Source organism: Taudactylus pleione, unplaced genomic scaffold (genome assembly GCF_031769625.1).
Source record: "Taudactylus pleione unplaced genomic scaffold, aTauple2 ptg001012l, whole genome shotgun sequence".
NCBI classification, from domain to species: Eukaryota; Metazoa; Chordata; class Amphibia; order Anura; family Myobatrachidae; genus Taudactylus; species Taudactylus pleione.
In genome coordinates, this window is record NW_028285413.1 from 872,716 (window position 1) to 892,884 (window position 20,169).

The 20,169-nt window shown below is 47.8% G+C and overlaps 1 protein-coding gene across 1 annotated transcript in view; it reads left to right on the plus strand.

Moving 5' to 3' along the window:
* LOC148454303 (usherin-like) overlaps positions 1 to 20,169 on the plus strand; it is a gene marked incomplete at both ends in the record, with an annotated part of 948,215 nt that overhangs the window by 825,974 nt on the left and 102,072 nt on the right. The window contains one exon of the mRNA XM_088461074.1: positions 2,486 to 2,684. Coding sequence (XP_088317200.1) covers positions 2,486 to 2,684 — 199 coding nt within the window. The remainder of the gene's footprint in view (positions 1 to 2,485; positions 2,685 to 20,169) is intronic.

Here is a 20,169-nt window from a genome sequence, read left to right on the forward strand (position 1 = left end):
CCTGCCTTGCTGACCTTAGTGCCTGCCTTGCTGACCTCAGTGCCTGCCTTGCTGACCTCAGTGCCTGCTTTGCTGGCCTCAGTGCCTGCCTTGCTGACCTCAGTGCCTGCCTTGCTGACCTCAGTGCCTGCTTTGCTGACCTCATTGCCTGCCTTGCTGACCTCAGTGCCTGCCTTGCTGACCTCAGTGCCTGCTTTGCTGACCTCAGTGCCTGCTTTGCTGACCTCAGTGCCTGCTTTGCTGACCTCAGTGCCTGCCTTGCTGACCTCAGTGCCTGCCTTGCTGACCTCCGTTATTGTCTTGCCGACCTCCGTGCCTTCCTTGCTGACCTCATTGCTTGCCTTGCTGACCTCATTGCTTTCCTTGTTAACCTCATTGCTTGCCTTGTTAACCTCATTGCTTGCCTTGTTAACCTCATTGCTTTCCTTGTTAACCTCATTGCTTGCCTTGCTGACCTCATTGCTTGCCTTGCTAGCCTCAGTGCCTGTTTTGCTGACCTCAGTGCCTGCATTGCTGACCTCAGTGCCTGCCTTGCTGACCTCAGTGCCTGCCTTGCTGACCTCAGTGCCTGCCTTGCTGACCTCAGTGCCTGCCTTGCTGACCTTAGTGCCTGCCTTGCTGACCTTAGTGCCTGCTTTGCTGACCTCAGTGCCTGCCTTGCTGACCTCAGTGCCTGCTTTGCTGACCTCAGTGCCTGCCTTGCTGACCTCAGTGCCTGCCTTGCTGACCTCAGTGCCTGCTTTGCTGACCTCATTGCCTGCCTTGCTGACCTCAGTGCCTGCCTTGCTGACCTCAGTGCCTGCTTTGCTGACCTCAGTGCCTGCTTTGCTGACCTCAGTGCCTGCCTTGCTGACCTCAGTGCCTGCCTTGCTGACCTCAGTGCCTGCCTTGCTGACCTCAGTGCTTGCAGATTGTGCAATAAGACCTGGTGCCTGTAAGTACATGGCGACTCATCATAGAGATAACAAGAGAGGAAGCTGATAAAGCAATAGGATATAGCCATAGGATATAGCCATAGGATAAAGCCATAGGATAAAGCCATAGGATATAGCCATAGGATAAAGCCATAGGATATAGCCATAGGATATAGCCATAGGATATAGCCATAGGATAAAGCCATAGGATAAAGCCATAGGATAAAGCCATAGGATATAGCCATAGGATATAGCCATAGGATATAGCCATAGGATATAGCCATAGGATATAGCCATAGGATAAAGCCATAGGATATAGCCATAGGATATAGCCATAGGATAAAGCCATAGGATATAGCCATAGGATATAGCCATAGGATAAAGCCATAGGATATAGCCATAGGATATAGCCATAGGATAAAGCCATAGGATATAGCCATAGGATATAGCCATAGGATATAGCCATAGGATAAAGCCATAGGATATAGCCATAGGATATAGCCATAGGATAAAGCCATAGGATATAGCCATAGGATAAAGCCATAGGATATAGCCATAGGATATAGCCATAGAATAAAGCCATAGGATAAAGCCATAGGATAAAGCCATAGGATATAGCCATAGGATAAAGCCATAGGATATAGCCATAGGATAAAGCCATAAGATATAGCCATAGGATATAGCCATAGGATATAGCCATAGGATAAAGCCATAGGATAAAGCCATAGGATAAAGCCATAGGATAAAGCCATAGGATATAGCCATAGGATATAGCCATAGGATAAAGCCATAGGATATAGCCATAGGATATAGCCATAGGCACATGCTGGGAGATTGGCTGCACTGAAGCTCGTTATATAACTGTCCAATATATTTATTGGGAAAACAATCAACATTGAGCAAGTATATTTTCGGTGCAGGATGTGCGGGACCCCCCAGGACCCAGGGGCCCATGTGCAGCACACACCCTGCACCCATTGTACATACGCCTATGGGTGGAAGTTTGTTGCTCAATTAAAGAGAATATTACAGACTAAAAATGTTCTGTTCCATCGTCTCTGCGCTGGTAAAATGGCGCTTTGGGAGGATATCAATGTGCGTAGAACACTCACTGTACAACATAAAGTATCGGGATGTTGCCACATTTACCGCAGATGGCCAAAACCCATCACTTCCAAAGATTTGCGCAATCCCCCTTCTTTAGCAAATTAAACCCAGGTCTCTCTTTCATAAAAGTTTGCTCTAATCTTATCAATATGAAAATAAAAGTTTAATCCGTAATCTACACTCCCGGAGTAGCCTGAACTCTGTTTTCCACAACAACAAAAAAAAAAGTTTTTTTTTAAACACTATACTTTCTAGATTGCTCATCTTAGAACAACAGACCTTCCCACGCTACAATTAATATACACCTCTTTACTACTGTATATGATTCCATAATTCATCTCTGGGCTTCTTCTAATCAAAATCACTAATAACATATCCAGCACGATGTTCCGTATCAGCAATAGATTGGAAGTAACATTCCCTGATTGATGTTTTTCCCTTCAAACTGCTCTTTATTATCACAGATCGGTGCAGATTCACTGGGCTCCACCGGAAGAACCTAATGGCATTATACTGGGCTATGAGCTCAGGAGACGGGGCGCGAATCCTTGTCATTCTGTCCGGGGACTAGGAAGGGATAAGAATGGTAAATTGTGCCTGTTAGTGACATGCAAGAAAGGTGAAGACCTATGCCGAGATAAATGCTACAATCCTAACACGCAGGTAATGTTACTGTAAAATCATTTTAACAATGTATATTCAAATCTTTATACTTCTCATTGTTTATTATAAAGTAACAAATTGACATTATGGATCGTACAGAGTGTTTCCACCATTAGAAAAGTTACATTTATCTAAGTACATATGCGACTTCACTATATATACTGCTTTATCTTATGTTTTTTGTATACTTTCCTTCTGTGTTTTTCAGCAAAGCCTTTACATCAGCCTTTTCAATAAAAATAAAGTCACTATGAATACAACACAAAGCTGTTCTGTGGATTTTATACAGAGAGCTGCGCTGCGTCATTCTTCTGACAACACATAAATAAGATCAGAATAGAGACATTTGCTTACCTGGGCTGTGCTCATGAATTGCCCCAGTGCCAGCCTGCAGCATCATTTCTATGCCGGCTTCATTTGCCCACACAGAAGTGATGTCGATGCCCCTCCCCTGTAGACTTCCAGGAGAATTGAGAGGACACAGAGGTGGGGCATTGACAACTCGGTGGACCGCCGTTCAGTCTAAGCCATCAGCTGTACATCTCTGTGTACTCGCAACATGGAATTTTTTTAATTGCAATTGCGGATCCCAATGCCTGGTTACTTGTGGTTTACGGGAGGGTTCCCAGGGCCATTTTATGCTTCTATTGTAGTGGACATTTAGCTTTCAAAATCTTTGTCTGTAATAATTTCCTATATTCCTTTGGGCTGCGCGTTACTTAGTGTCGGTTTTACCCGTAGCGGGAAAGAACGGTGGCAGTCGCTATCTGATCTTGAGTTGCTTTCCCCACCTATATGGTCAATGGTTAGGCTGATTCTACCCTACTGGGGTCATCGGCACTAGCGGTCCAGGTTGGGGGCCTCATGTTGTGTCATTGGTGCGGGAGGTGGACACCTTGACTGGTGGTGATGGGTTGGCGGTCGGCCTCCCGTCTAGGCCTATGTGGAGCTGGCGCAGATGCAGCAAGCTCTGGAAACCATCTTACCGGAGCTTCTGTCCAATAAGCAACGCCATCTGTCTGTGTTGCTGATTTAGTTATATTAAACCCTATTTGCCCAGATCTGCAATCACCTTTTTAATCAGAATTGATCAGATCTGGGTTAGATTTACCTGGCAATCTGATTGGCTGCCGAGTGTATTCTATCAGCTGCTGTGGTCACCAATCTGCTTGGCTGATGAGTGTATTCTATCAGCTGCTGTGGTCACCAATCTGCTTGGCTGATGAGTGTATTCTATCAGCTGCTGTGGTCACCAATCTGATTGGCTGATGAGTGTATTCTATCAGCTGCTGTGGTCACCAATCTGCTTGGCTGATGAGTGTATTCTATCAGCTGCTGTGGTCACCAATCTGATTGGCTGATGAGTGTATTCTATCAGCTGCTGTGGACACCAATCTGATTGGCTGATGAGTATATTCTATCACCTCTGTGGTCACCAATCTGTTGCACTTAATGGATTCCATGAGATCCGGACAACTAGAACCAATTTCATCTTAAATAAGCGTTATCTTCTCATACATCTCTTTAATCCCTTTATTTTGTTTCCTAAGGGGATGATAGGAGCAAAGCAAAAAAAAAAAGCATGTACCTGTGCACCTCCTGGTAATACCCATGCTGCAATGCAAGGGGGGCAGATACATTTATTATGTCTGCATGTAGCCCACACATGCTGGATGGCTTTATTCTTACACTGTAACCTGTACCTTCCAAGTCTCACTCTCTCTAGGACCCATTTATCAATCATCACATAGCTTAATGCAATCTGGGAGCACTATTAGCGCCCATGACCGATAGAAAATATCTGCTACGATCCCTCTATAGCCCATCTTGGGGGATACTTAATATTTGTGGATATAGGGCCTGATTCAGAGCCGTTCGCTACTTGCGGTCGTTCGTTCAAAAACAAGGGGTGGCTATTCAAATGATCCGTTCGCAAATTGCAGTCTGTTCACACCTCTAAGTCTGAACGAGCGAGCAAAACATACGCTCGTTTATTTGTTAAAAACGCCCCCTGGCCGCTCGCACCATACGTCATGTCCGCTATTTATTACATTAATCGAGTACATCGACCAGCGTATGAACTGCTCGCTATTCTTGTGGTTGGTTTTTGCTACCACAATTTTGCGAACAGTTCTGGCTTAAAAAAAACCCAGTGACGTGGTCAATGACGCTGCTGTTTTAAATATGCACACCCATAAAACGCCCGTTTTGACCTTTAAGCACGCCTGCGTTCTGATTTCCACTCCCCGTTTTCAAGCACCTTCCCCTGTTACCACCCACATACGCCTCATCCTGTCACTCAAATTATCAGGCATTCGCTATTTTGCGAGCACATGAATTTCGACCGCACTGACTGGTTCGCGCATGCGTATAACGATCCGTACGCATGCGCAGATGTGCGAACATCGCTCGGAACGAGCGTACTGCCGCTAGCGAGTGGCTCTGAATGAGGGCCATAGTTTTCGGGAAATATGGCTCAAATATTTAGTGATAAATAATCTCCCCTGCAAGTTACTTCTCCCCCTCCTGCAGCACAACATGGTTTTACCAAGGTGCTAAGTTACTTATTATATTTGCTTTGTCCCAACTTAGACTCATCAGACCCTAAATCTCCCTCAGAAACACGATTCAGCATATTGTTCAAAATCAGGGACTGGAATTGACCACATTGTATAATAAAGCAATTACCTATCCTGCGCCAGTTTTTGCATAATTACACCACTGTAAACTCCAGGGCCCGATTGACAAATGTATTTAATTGCCTGGTTAAATCACTGGGTTTCACAGTCCTTTATAGAAAATCAATTGCTTTTCAGTCACAAGTGGGCCCTTGTTTATCTGACGAGGGGCCGTGAAAAGACCTTCCATAATTTGTGAGGAGTGTTTTTTTCTTTTTCAAATTATTGTATTTTGCAGATTAATTCTCATATTAACTGCTGTTTAGTTTCTGGATCAATACGGGAACCGCACAGCGGGAGATTCCAAATGGCTTTTATTGATAAATTGTGCTGGAACTCCTCCGCTGACGACCAGTAATGAAATAATGTACCAATTTGTCAACAACAACACTGCCGACGCACAGACCGAGCTTCTAGTAAATTCACAAAAGGCGCCACGTAAGGAGACAGTAATTAAAAGCATGAAAGGATCTGATTTGGAGAGAATTATAAATGATTCGGAAACGGAGAGGTTTAGCTTTGTGTTGCGGCAAAACGACATGCAAATGTCACTCGTGAAACTCTTCCGTTCATACTGTAGCTCTATTATCTGCCACCATTTAGCATTATGTTGCGTCGGCCGGCAATTATGCGGCTGTAAATGAGATTATGATGTGTCAAATGGGGGGAAAATGAGCTTTTCTCTGTGCAATTTAGCCGTTAGGTGAGAAAACATCCCAGAACGAGCCTATTTATGCTTCAGAAGTCATTATTGCTGTTCCTCTTATCGCTGCCCATCAGCACTAGAACAACATAGGTGTTTATTATATTCATGTAACGATTACCGGGACACTGTGGGGTGCGATGAGAAAGTGCTGGGAGGGGAGAGAGAGCAATGCTGCAATGTGCTGCTATTGTATCACTCAGTGCCAGGATGGAGAGTGGACAAAGACCTAACAATGGGCTGAGAGACACGTTGTATGGGAGCGGGGCTTGTGCCAGCAGGCAGAGACCATGATATGCATCTTATTCAGAGGAATAGAACTGTTTGCCCTGAATAACTAATTTAATAAAACTGAATTTCTCAAGTCAGCGTCAACCCCTATAATTCAATTTGGATGCATCAGCTGCATTTTTTTTTATCTTATTTTGGCTTTCTGTCTTTCTGTACCCTTCACATTGGAAACGGATGATGCTACAATTCCGTAGGGAGGGGAAACATCCTGCACAGTCGGCTGTTTTATTACAAGAGAGAAGGATTGTTATTTATTTCTAACACTTGTTCCCATTGATAGAACAAATGTCAGGTGAGCGCTGGGTGCAATGGATTTGTCCAGCTTACAATAGGCCTCTTCGGTGCTAAACTATCAGTGTGGGTTGAAAGACCAGCGTTGATCCCGTGAGACCAGCGTTGATCCCGTGAGACCAGCGTTGATCCCGTGAGACCAGCGTTGATCCCGTGAGACCAGCGTTGATCCCGTGAGACCAGCGTTGATCCCGTGAGACCAGGGTTGATCCCGTGAGACCAGGGTTGATCCCGTGAGACCAGGGTTGATCCCGTGACACCAGTGTTGATCCCGTGAGACCAGCGTTGATCCCGTGAGACCAGCGTTGATCCCGTGAGACCAGTGTTGATCCCGTGAGACCAGTGTTGATCCCGTGAGACCAGTGTTGATCCCCTGACACCAGGGTTGATCCCGTGAGACCAGGGTTGATCCCGTGAGACCAGTGTTGATCCCGTGAGACCGGTGTTGATCCCGTGAGACCGGTGTTGATCCCGTGAGACCAGTGTTGATCCCATGAGACAAGTGTTGATCCCGTGAGACCAGTGTTGATCTTTGACAAGTAATAACCATTTTCCACCAAAAACCCGGGTCCGACCTGGGTTTTCGGACATGGTTCCAACCCAGATCAGACCCAGTTTACACTGCATCTTCGATCTAGGTTATTCCCAGGTCTGCCCTGCTAAACTTGTGAGGTCATAAAAAGTGGGAGGTGACTGCTCCACAACCACCAATCAGCTAATTTTTAGCATGACCCAGGTCAGATAACCCGGGTAGTGCCGTTTACACGGCACCATTACCCGGGTCCATCCTGGGTCTGACCCTAGTAGCTACAGTATCTGGGCTGGATTCCCGGGTGACTTGACCCGGATTATTTTTCAGGGACCCTTTTCCACTGAGCCACGACCCGGGTAGACCTGGCAATAACCCGGCTTATTGCAGCAGTGGAAAAGGGGTATTGCTTTGTCTCTGGGAGTCTCCCTGTTTGCAGGTGCCAGAGTAGATTTTAGGCTTAAGTGGGAAACTGCACAGAAAAAGTTTATCTTCAGGCTGTGAAAGTTGTATATACTGTAATCCAAAGAAAAACAGATTTATGTGGAGGTGTCTGTGTGTGTGTGGGGGAGTAAACATTGTCACCTGAATACTGATTATTCTTTGGTGGAAACGCTTGCACTTGCTAAAACAAAACAAAAACTCTACTGAGCTCCACACTTTACACCTGCTTCTCAGTCTCACGCAATGCTGATATTCATGCAAACTTGGGTCAGTGCTTTCCTCCTGCACATGCATCTAAGAGTCGTATTCAATTTGAGCGGACCTGCGATACTTTTCCGCCTCCTGGACTTTTCGCCTGTTTTGCACCTGGCGATACTGTAACAAGCGGAAAGTACTGTCAGATTTGGGGAAATAAACCTGACACCCCCCAAAAGATGCACTGACATGGGGGTTACCTAGGGTACCCCCCGATTTGGCTTGCTGAAGGTATTTGGTGTTTTTAAACGGGCTCAATAGCTGCTAAATAGCGTTTTTGTATAAGTGGTGCAGATAAGTATTCAGGAGTATTTTTGTTGAAAATAACTTATCCCAGCAAATTTGGTAAAGTTAAGTTTAAAAAAAAAAAAAATCGTGAAAAATCCAACTTCCACAAGCCCCTGCAATGAAAAAAACACCTGGGGCATACTTGGGGACCACCCCAGAGTCTAGTTCGCTAGTTTTTAACTTTGTCCCCCAACATTTATTTTTTTTGCCCCCAAATTGAAAGTGATTTTTTTGGGGTGTTCTTAAGATTTGTTTTTAAATTTTTTTATGCAGTTTACCTTTGGGGGACTGTCTGAAGGCTGCACGGGGGTTCCCGCAACGTTGCACCCCAAAACCCCAATTCTGCACTTTTTTCCGCCTGCTATTCATAGGCGAAACTTTTCCTCCTATTACATTGCATTGAGTTTCCGCCTACGGATAGAACTAAAGATCAGAGCTCATAGAAGAGGCCACGGAACCTTCAAGATTTGAAGACTGTGTGGAAGAATTGGACAAAATCCCACCTGAGCAATGCGTGCGACTAGTTCTCCATACAGGAGGCGTCTTGAAGCTGTTATTACCAACAAAGGTTTTCTTACGAAGTATTAAATAAATTTCAGTAAGTGTATTCAATACTTTCTCCCTGGGTCATTTCACATTATTACTCATAACTTAATTTATAGACATCTATGGTGAGATTTCTTTGCATGTGTGGATTACATGGGTTGTTACTGACATTTGGTGAACATTTCATTACAATAGCCCCATTACACATATATTTACTGAGAAAACTGTTGATGTGTTCATTACTTATTTTACCCGCTGCGTGGGGACAAGCTGAACAGAGTAAACACAAGATTTAAGACATAATGTTTAAGTCATACATTGTGTCTTTCTTCCCAACGGACACAGATCTGAAGAGATGCAAAGAGCTGTTGGTAAGCAAATTGTCAGCTCAAGTGGCAAATGATGCAGCGATGGCTTCTCCTTCAGTTTCTCCAGCAAGTGCATCTGCCGAGAAAAAACTACACTTTGCCAAAAGATCCACTGGTGATGCAAATGAGTCAACACAAAACACAAAAACTTTTGGGATGGATGCACTGCAGATGACGTAACAGGGAGGAGATTCCTAGATGGTTAAGGTTCCTACCTCTACTTACTCTGGCTTTACAAAGGGTACAGATGACTTGACAATTGTTGTCTGGATTTGGGTAGAAATAATTCCACACATAAGAAGTGGATTTTTTTGTCTTGTGCCCAGGCATGACAATGGGCTTTTCCTTATCATGAGCAATAACTGTTTCTTCCACTGGTGCCTGATTTACACAAACAACATCCTCATCAACAACATCTTCATCATCAACATCCTTATTAGCGTCAGCTATACAAATATCCTGCTCATCCTGGTGCACTTCCACAGAAGCATCCTTGATTTCTATGTCAACTTGTTCACTTGTGCTTATATCATCATAAGAGGCAGAACCACCAGTCATAAATAAAGGCCAAGGACTTCGCCTTTCCTTGCCACTTCATGTGGTGAAATGCATATTGCCTATTTTATGTCTTTCTGCAGCTAACTTTCCCATTGATGCTTTTTTATTTACCACCGTAAAAGATTGGTTCTTGATTTTAGATGCCTCAACTTAAGCCCTTGAGCATCGGCTTTGGTAGATGATGTAGATGGACTAGTATTGTCATGACTGGTGGCACTGGCAGCAGCACCAGCACTAGTATGTGGTTCCTGCTCTCCTCTCAACTGATCGGTCTCCATATCAACAAACACAAATGAAGTGGGGTACAGTACACACGTCAATTTGTACCAATTTTAAATATTATACTGTGGTATCAATGCCCTACAGTGTCACAAGTTTTTTTATGAACAAGAAAAGAATAACACCCTGCATTGCCACTTACAGTGTCACAAGATTATTTATGAATCAGAATAACACACTGCGCTATGACTTATAGTGTCACAATACGTGGACGATAAACTGCGGTCTGGCCTGTAGTGTCACCAAACAATAATAGCGCAGCTAAGTTGCTAACGCACACACACAAAAATAATATATTTTATTTTTTTGGACACTGGGGAAGAGCACCCCTGAATGAGGCAGCAGCCCCTTGATGAACAACACAGACAGCACCCCATTTTTATGGACAACAAATCACCCCTGCCGAGTGCGGACAGACCACCTGCAGAGTGGACGATAAACTGTGGCAGTGTCACCATACAATAATAGCGCAGCTAAGTTGCTAACGCACACACAAAAAAAAGATAGAAAAAAGTACTTTGATTTTTTTTTACACATGGGAATAGCACCCCTAATTGACAGAACACCCCCCCTGGACAACACAGCACCCCTTTATGGACTGCAGTCCTAGCCTGATGGACAGGACAACACAGCAGCAGCCACAGTTAGTGACAGGACAAGTGACACAGCAGCTGCAGCACCCACTGAAGGAAGCCCCCCTTCATATACTGCAGCCTAAGCCCCTTTATGGACAACACAGCAGCAGCCACAGTTAGTGACAGGACAAGTGACACAGCAGCTGCAGCACCCACTGAAGGAAGACCCCCTTTATATACTGCAGCCTAAGCCCCTTTATGGACAACACAGCAGCAGCCACAGTTAGTGACAGGACAAGTGACACAGCAGCTACAGCACCCACTGAAGGAAGACCCCCTTTATATACTGCAGCCTAAGCCCCTTTATGGACAACACAGCAGCCGCCACAGTTAGTGACAGGACAAGTGACACAGCAGCTGCAGCACCCACTGAAGGAAGACCCCCTTTATATACTGCAGCCTAAGCCCCTTTATGGACAACACAGCAGCAACCACAGTTAATTGACAGGACAAGTGACACAGGCAGGCCCGGATTTACCATTGGGCAACCCCGTTGGGTCCTGAGGTCTCCGTGGCCGGGCCCCACGCCCCGCCCATCCCCCCTTGTATCTTGCCCAGGAGATAACCTGCTGCTCTGTGCACTGGCCGAGGAGAGATCACATCACAAAGGCAGCAGCAGCATGGTCGGAGGCAGAGTTACAGTCAGCTGGGATCCCGGGGAACAAGAAACAACACTGCAGCGCGTCCCCTCCGATCAACACTGTGATGTGCAGTGTGAGGCTGCTGCTGTCACAGTAAGTTCTCCTCTGCCCCCTACCCCTCGCGTTGAAGTCAGCCCACACTCCATACTCTCTCCCCGCAGCCTGCATTGCCCCCTCCCCCCCTTCCCGCAGAGTAGCTAGCCCCCCCTCCGCAGCATCAGCTGATTCTAATCAACCCCCTAGCCCAACCCACGCAGTCACAGTGAGTGCTGCGAATCCCCTCCATTGAAGCGCCTCTCACCTCCCCCCGCAGTGTAGTCAGTCTCCTCTGACAACCCCCTCCCGACAGTGTGCGTTTCGCTTCCACTCCCCCGACTAATTCCACAACTCTGGGTGAGGTCAATGGGTTGGACGAGACTTCTGCTGCCTATGACATGAGATGGCAGTCTGAGTAAGTTACACTGAAAGAGAAAAAAATCTTACTGTTAAATAATGCTCTCTCTACCTGTATGTATGCATATACAGTATATATATATATATATATATATATATATATTATACACACACACACGTGTATAGATATATATATTTACATATATATGTCAAACCAATAGACCATGACTCTGCTTCAGTAGAATTGCGTGCTCCGGTGCCTTCTGACAATATGAAATAATGTAGCACAAAACAGCGATAATCTGAGACTTCCAAAACAAATGATGTTTTACTGGGAGCACTTCTTAACATTCACTGTTCTCCTTTACAAAAGGGCTTGTGCGCCCCGAAAAATTGGTCACCTTAAAATATATATATATACAGTATACGGATTTATTTGTAGAGTCACTAGCTATTGTGTAGGTTTGTTTATTTTCCTTTTTGTTTTCCCACCTTCTCTCATCTCCCTCTGTATGTCCCCCTCTCCTCCCGTCTCCCTCTGTATGTCCCCCTCTCCTCCCGCCTCCCTCTGTGTGTCCCCCTCTCCTCCCGTCTCCCTCTGTATGTCCCCCTCTCCTCCCGTCTCCCTCTGTATGTCCCCCTCTCCTCCCGTCTCCCTCTGTGTGTCCCCCTCTCCTCCCGTCTCCCTCTGTATGTCCCCCTCTCCTCCCGTCTCCCTCTGTATGTCCCCCTCTCCTCCCGTCTCCCTCTGTATGTCCCCCTCTCCTCCCGTCTCCCTCTGTATGTCCCCCTCTCCTCACGTGTCCCTCTGTATGTCCCCCTCTCCTCCCGTCTCCCTCTGTATGTCCCCCTCTCCTCCCGTCTCCCTCTGTATGTCCCCCTCTCCTCCCGTCTCCCTCTGTGTGTCCCCCTCTCCTCCCGTCTCCCTCTGTGTGTCCCCCTCTCCTCCCGTCTCCCTCTGTGTGTCCCCCTCTCCTCCCGTCTCCCTCTGTGTGTCCCCCTCTCCTCCCGTCTCCCTCTGTGTATCCCCCAGTCCTCCCGTCTCCCTCTGTCTGTCCCCCTCTCCTCCCGTCTCCCTCTGTATGTCCCCCTCTCCTCCCGTCTCCCTCTGTATGTCCCCCAGTCCTCCCGTCTCCCTCTGTATGTCCCCCTCTCCTCCCCTCTCCCTCTGTATGTCCCCCTCTCCTCCCGTCTCCCTCTGTATGTCCCCCTCTCCTCCCGTCTCCCTCTGTATGTCCCCCTCTCCTCCCGTCTCCCTCTGTATGTCCCCCTCTCCTCCCATCTCCCTCTGTGTGTCCCCCTCTCCTCCCGTCTCCCTCTGTGTGTCCCCCTCTCCTCCCGTCTCCCTCTGTGTGTCCCCCTCTACTCCCGTCTCCCTCTGTGTGTCCCCCTCTACTCCCGTCTCCCTCTGTGTGTCCCCCTCTCCTCCCGTCTCCCTCTGTGTGTCCCCCTCTCCTCCCGTCTCCCTCTGTATGTCCCCCTCTCCTCCCGTCTCCCTCTATATGTCCCCCTCTCCTCCCGTCTCCCTCTGTATGTCCCCCAGTCCTCCCGTCTCCCTCTGTATGTCCCCCTCTCCTCCCGTCTCCCTCTGTGTGTCCCCCTCTCCTCCCGTCTCCCTCTGTATGTCCCCCTCTCCTCCCGTCTCCCTCTGTATGTCCCCCTCTCCTCCCGTCTCCCTCTGTATGTCCCCCTCTCCTCCCGTCTCCCTCTGTATGTCCCCCTCTCCTCCCGTCTCCCTCTGTGTGTCCCCCTCTCCTCCCGTCTCCCTCTGTGTGTCCCCCTCTCCTCCCGTCTCCCTCTGTGTGTCCCCCTCTACTCCCGTCTCCCTCTGTGTGTCCCCCTCTACTCCCGTCTCCCTCTGTGTGTCCCCCTCTCCTCCCGTCTCCCTCTGTGTGTCCCCCTCTCCTCCCGTCTCCCTCTGTATGTCCCCCTCTCCTCCCGTCTCCCTCTATATGTCCCCCTCTCCTCCCGTCTCCCTCTGTATGTCCCCCAGTCCTCCCGTCTCCCTCTGTATGTCCCCCTCTCCTCCCATCTCCCTCTGTGTGTCCCCCTCTCCTCCCGTCTCCCTCTGTGTGTCCCCCTCTCCTCCCGTCTCCCTCTGTGTGTCCCTCTCTCCTCCCGTCTCCCTCTGTGTGTCCCTCTCTCCTCCCATCTCCCTCTGTGTGTCCCCCTCTCCTCCCGTCTCCCTCTGTGTGTCCCCCTCTTCTCCCGTCTCCCTCTGTGTGTCCCCCTCTCCTCCCATCTCCCTCTGTGTGTCCCCCTCTCCTCCCGTCTCCGTCTGTGTGTCCCCCAGTCCTCCCGTCTCCCTCTGTATGTCCCCCTCTCCTCCCGTCTCCCTCTGTATGTCCCCCTCTCCTCCCGTCTCCCTCTGTATGTCCCCCTCTCCTCCCGTCTCCCTCTGTTCCTCCCCTTTTCCTACTGTCCACCCCTGTTCATTCGTCCCCCTTTCCTCCTGTCTCACCTATTATATACATATATATATATATATATATATACACGCACATCTTATATACAGTATACAAATACATACACACTTCGTTCATACAGCACATATGTGTATACACACACACATATATATATATATATATATATACATATATATATTTATTACAGAATTATATATATCGGTGTCTGTGTGTGTGTATATATATATATATAATTTATATATATATGTGACCTAGTAACGCTATAATAACTGTACATATATTGCAGTAGGTGTCACTGGAGCATTATGGTGTATTGTGTGTAGAATTTTGAGGTCAAAAATTTATTTATTCCATTTTGGAATAAGGCTGTAACATAACATAATGTGGAAAAAGTGAAGCGCTGTGAATACTTTCCGGATGCACTGTATTTATATACATATATATTATGACTAGGGGTGAGCGGGTTCGGATTTCTGAAATCCGAACCCCCCCGAGCCCCCCCGATCCGAGTCCGATCCGAATCAGGCTCGACTTTTCCCGCCTGACTCGGATCTGAAATCGAGGCAAAACGTCATCATCCCGCCTTCCGAGTCTCGCGGGTTTTGGATCCTATATAAGGTACCCACGTCGGCGCCATTTTCTCACTCGGCTGTGGACAGTGAAGAGGGAGGGTGGGAGTTAGGGCTGTGTAGTGTAGTGTAGTGTAGTGCTGCTGTTGTCCACTACTTCAAAGTCCATAGGGGCTGGCTGTGTTGTGCTGTGCTGCTGTTGTTAATAGGGGCTGTGTCCACTACTTCAAAGTCCATAGGGGCTGGCTGGACTGTGTTGTGCAGTCAGTTCTCCATAGGGGCTGTGTCCACTCCAAAGTCCTGTGCAGTGTCCCAGTCCTAAAGGAGTGCTGCAGTGTTGTCCAGAGGGTGCTCTGTCCATCAGGGGTGCTCCCCCCAAGTGCTAAAAAAATAATATATTTTCTGGGTTTGTGAATTGTGTGCGCAGTAGCCGCACGTGCATCAACAAAGTAGTGCCAAGCGTGCGCCTGTGTCATAAGTAAAGGGCCGGCTGGCTTGAACGTTAAGGGTGCTGTAACCCCCGAAAGTACACTCCAGTCCAAACCAAAAAAAAAATTATTTTCTGTGTTTGTGAATTGTGTGCGCAGTAGCCGCACGTGCATCAACAAAGTAGTGCCAAGCGTGCGCCTGTGTCATAAGTAAAGGGCCGGCTGGCTTGACCGTTAAGGGTGCTGTAACCCCCGAAAGTACACTCCAGTCCAAACCAAAAAAAAAATTATTTTCTGTGTTTGTGAATTGTGTGCGCAGTAGCCGCACGTGCATCAACAAAGTAGTGCCAAGCGTGCGCCTGTGTCATAAGTAAAGGGCCGGCTGGCTTGACCGTTAAGGGTGCTGTAACCCCCGAAAGTACACTCCAGTCCAAACCAAAAAAAAAATTATTTTCTGTGTTTGTGAATTGTGTGCGCAGTAGCCGCACGTGCATCAACAAAGTAGTGCCAAGCGTGCGCCTGTGTCATAAGTAAAGGGCCGGCTGGCTTGACCGTTAAGGGTGCTGTAACCCCCGAAAGTACACTCCAGTCCAAACCAAAAAAAAAATTATTTTCTGTGTTTGTGAATTGTGTGCGCAGTAGCCGCACGTGCATCAACAAAGTAGTGCCAAGCGTGCGCCTGTGTCATAAGTAAAGGGCCGGCTGGCTTGACCGTTAAGGGTGCTGTAACCCCCGAAAGTACACTCCAGTCCAAACCAAAAAAAAAATTATTTTCTGTGTTTGTGAATTGTGTGCGCAGTAGCCGCACGTGCATCAACAAAGTAGTGCCAAGCGTGCGCCTGTGTCATAAGTAAAGGGCCGGCTGGCTTGACCGTTAAGGGTGCTGTAACCCCCGAAAGTACACTCCAGTCCAAACCAAAAAAAAAATTATTTTCTGTGTTTGTGAATTGTGTGCGCAGTAGCCGCACGTGCATCAACAAAGTAGTGCCAAGCGTGCGCCTGTGTCATAAGTAAAGGGCCGGCTGGCTTGACCGTTAAGGGTGCTGTAACCCCCGAAAGTACACTCCAGTCCAAACCAAAAAAAAAATTATTTTCTGTGTTTGTGAATTGTGTGCGCAGTAGCCGCACGTGCATCAACAAAGTAGTGCCAAGCGTGCGCCTGTGTCATAAGTAAAGGGCCGGCTGGCTTGACCATTAAGGGTGCTGTAACCCCCGAAAGTACACTCCAGTCCAAACCAAAAAAAAAATTATTTTCTGTGTTTGTGAATTGTGTGCGCAGTAGCCGCACGTGCATCAACAAAGTAGTGCCAAGCGTGCGCCTGTGTCATAAGTAAAGGGCCGGCTGGCTTGACCGTTAAGGGTGCTGTAACCCCCGAAAGTACACTCCAGTCCAAACCAAAAAAAAAATTATTTTCTGTGTTTGTGAATTGTGTGCGCAGTAGCCGCACGTGCATCAACAAAGTAGTGCCAAGCGTGCGCCTGTGTCATAAGTAAAGGGCCGGCTGGCTTGACAATTAAAGGGTGCTGTAACCCCCAAAGTACACTCCAGTCCAAACCAAAAAAAAAATTATTTTCTGTGTTTGTGAATTGTGTGCGCAGTAGCCGCACGTGCATCAACAAAGTAGTGCCAAGAGTGCGCCTGTGTCATAAGGGCCGGCTGGCTTGACCGTTAAAGGGTGCTGTAACCCCCAAAGTACACTCCAGTCCAAACCAAAAAAAAAATTATTTTCTGTGTTTGTGAATTGTGTGCGCAGTAGCCACACGTGCATCAACAAAGTAGTGCCAAGAGTGCGCCTGTGTCATAAGGGCCGGCTGGCTTGACCGTTAAAGGGTGCTGTAACCCCCAAAGTACACTCCAGTCCAAACCAAAAAAAAAATTATTTTCTGTGTTTAGCCGCACGTATATATCAAATCGATATAACATAAATGGAGGACCAAACTTTCTCCGATAAAAATAAAATAGAGAAAGATCAAGAACCACTTCCTCCTAGTGCTGAAGCTGCTGCCACTAGTCATGACATAGACGATAACATGCCATCAACGTCGTCTGCCAAGGCCGATGCCCAATGTCATAGTAGAGGGCACATACAATCCCAAATGGCAAAGTTCAGGAAAATGACCTTGAAAAAGACATTTAAATCAGCTGAAGAGAAACGTAAACTTGCCAATATGCCATTTACGACACGGAGTGGCAAGGAACGGCTAAGGTCGATCCCTAGTATGTTCATGACTAGTGGTTCAGCTTCACATGACGATGGAAGCCCTCCTCCCACTAAAAAAATCAAAAGAGTTAAGCTGGCAAAAGCACAGCGAAGAACTGTGCTTTCTAAGAAGATATCACAAATCCCCAAGGAGAGTCCAAGTGTGGTGGTGGTTGCGATGCCTGACCTTCCCAGCACTGGACGGGAAGAGGTGGCTCTTTCCACCATTTGCACGCCCCCTGCAAGTGCTGAAAGGAGCACCCACAGTCCACTTGCTGATATGCAAATTGAAGATGTCACTGTTGAAGTACAACAGGATGAGGATACTGGTGTAGCTGGCGCTGAGGAGGAAGTTGGCGAGGAGGATTCTGATGGTGATGTGGTTTGTTTAAATCAGGCTCCGGGGGAGACAGTTGTTGTCCGTGGGATGAAAAAGCCCATCACGGTCATGCCTGGGCAGAAGACCAAACATTCCACCTCTTTGGTCTGGCAATATTTCTATCCAAATCCGGACAACAACTGTCTTGCCATATGTACCATATGTAAAGGTGAAATAAGTAGGGGTAGGGACGTCAACCACCTAGGAACATCCTCCCTTATACGGCACCTGCAGCGCGTTCATAAAAAGTTACTGTCAAGTTCAGAAACTTTGGCTAAGACCGTAAGCAGTCCAGGGACACCTAAATCCCGTTGTCCTGTTGTATCCAAGCGCCTGCAAACCACACCGTCAACTCCCTCCTCGTCAATTTCCTCCTTAGTCAGGATCGGAAGTAGTCCTGCAGGCCATGTCACTGGCATGACTGACTCTCCTATCCGGGATTCCTCTGGAGGATCCTGCATTGCTACGCCTACTGCTGCCGCTGCTGCTGTTGCTGCTGCTGGGAGTCGTTCATCATCCCAGAGAGGAAGTAGGAACACCACTACTTTTACTAAACAATTGACCCTCCAACAGTCCTTAGCGAGGAGGATGAAGTACGACAGCAGTCATCCTGAAGCAAAACGTATAACTGAGGCCTTGACTGCTATGTTGGTGTTAGACGTGCGTCCGGTATCCGCCATTAGTGCAGTGGGATTTAGACAATTGATGGAGGTAGTGTGTCCCCGGTTCCAAATCCCGTCTAGATTCCACTTCACTAGGCAGGCGATACCGAGACTGTACAGAAACGTCAGAAAAAGTGTCCTCAGTGTCCTGAAAAATGCCGTTGTACACAATGTCCACTTAACCACGGACATGTGGACAAGTGGAACAGGGCAGACTAAGGACTATATGACTGTGACAGCCCACTGGGTAGATGTATCACCTTACGCAGCAACAGCAGCAGCGTCACCAGTAGCAGCATCTCAGAAACGCCAGCTCGTTACAAGGCAGGCTACGCTGTGTATCACCGGTTTCAGTAAGAGGCACACTGCCGACAACCTCTTAGAGAAACTGAGGGAAATCATCGCCCAGTGGCTTACCCCACTTAGACTCTCCTGGGGATTTGTGATATCTGACAACGCCACCAATATTGTGCGGGCATTACATCTGGGCAAATTCCAGCACGTCCCATGTTTTGCTCACACAATAAACTTGGTGGTGCAGAATTTTCTGAAAAGCGACAGGGGCGTGCAGGAGACGCTTTGGGTGGCCCGAAAAATTTCTGGACACTTTCGCCATTCAGCGACTGCGTGCCGAAGACTGGAGCGCCAGCAAACACTCTTGAACCTGCCCCGCCATCACCTGAAGTAAGAGGTTGTGACGCGGTGGAACTCAACCCTCTATATGCTTCAGAGGATGGAGGAGCAGCAAAAGGCCATACAAGCCTATACATCCACCTATGACATAGGCAAAGGAGGGGGTATGCACCTGACTCAAGCGCAGTGGAGAATGATTTCCGTGTTGTGCAAGGTTCTCCAGCCCTTCGAACTTGCCACACGTGAAGTCAGTTCAGACACAGCCAGCTTGAGTCAGGTCATTCCCCTCATCAGGCTTTTGCAGAAGCAGCTGGAGAAAGTGAAGGAGGAGCTAAGACGGAGCGATTCCGCTCGGCATGTGGGACTTGTGGATGAAGCCCTTCATTCGCTTTGCCAGGATTCCAGGGTGGTCAATCTGTTGAAATCAGACCACTACATTTTGGCCACCGTGCTTGATCCTAGGTTTAAAGCCTATGTGGTGTCTCTCTTTCCGGCCGACACAAGCCTGCAGAGGTGCAAAGACCTGCTGGTGAACACACTGTCAGCTGAAGCGGAACGTGACACGTCAACGGCTCCTTCTTCATTTTCTCCCGCAACTGGGGCTGCCAGGAAAAAACTTAGGTATCCTAAGCAACCCGCTGGCGGTGATGCAGGGCAGGCAGGACCAAGTTTGGACATCTGGTCCAGACTGAAGGACCTGGCAACAATTTCTGACATGTCTACTGTCACTGCATATGATACTGTCACCATTGACAGAATGGTGGAGGATTACATCGGTGACAGCATCCAAGTAGGCATGTCAGACAGTCCATACCTGTACTGGCAGGAAAAAGAGGCAATTTGGAGGCCCCTGTACAAGCTGGCTCTATTTTACCTGAGTTGCCCCCCCTCCAGTGTGTACTCCAAAAGAGTGTTTAGTGCAGCCGGGAACCTTGTCAGCGAAAGGCGTAGGAGGTTGCTTCCACAGAATGTGGAGAAGATGATGTTCATCAAAATGAATTATCAGCTCTTCCAGGGAGACCAGCCTCCAGAAGGTACAGAGGGACCTGTGGTGGTGGATTCAAGTGGGGACGAGTTAATACTTTGTGAGGATGAGGATGTACACACTGAAGAGGGTGAGGAATCGGTGGATGAGGAGGATGAGGATGACATCTTGCCTCCGTAGAGCCAGTTTGTGCAGGGACACATTAATTGCCAGCTTGTTTTGTGGGGGCCCAAACGAACCAATCATTTCAGCCACAGTTGTGTGGCAGACCCTGGCGCTGAAATGATTGATTTGTTAAAGTGT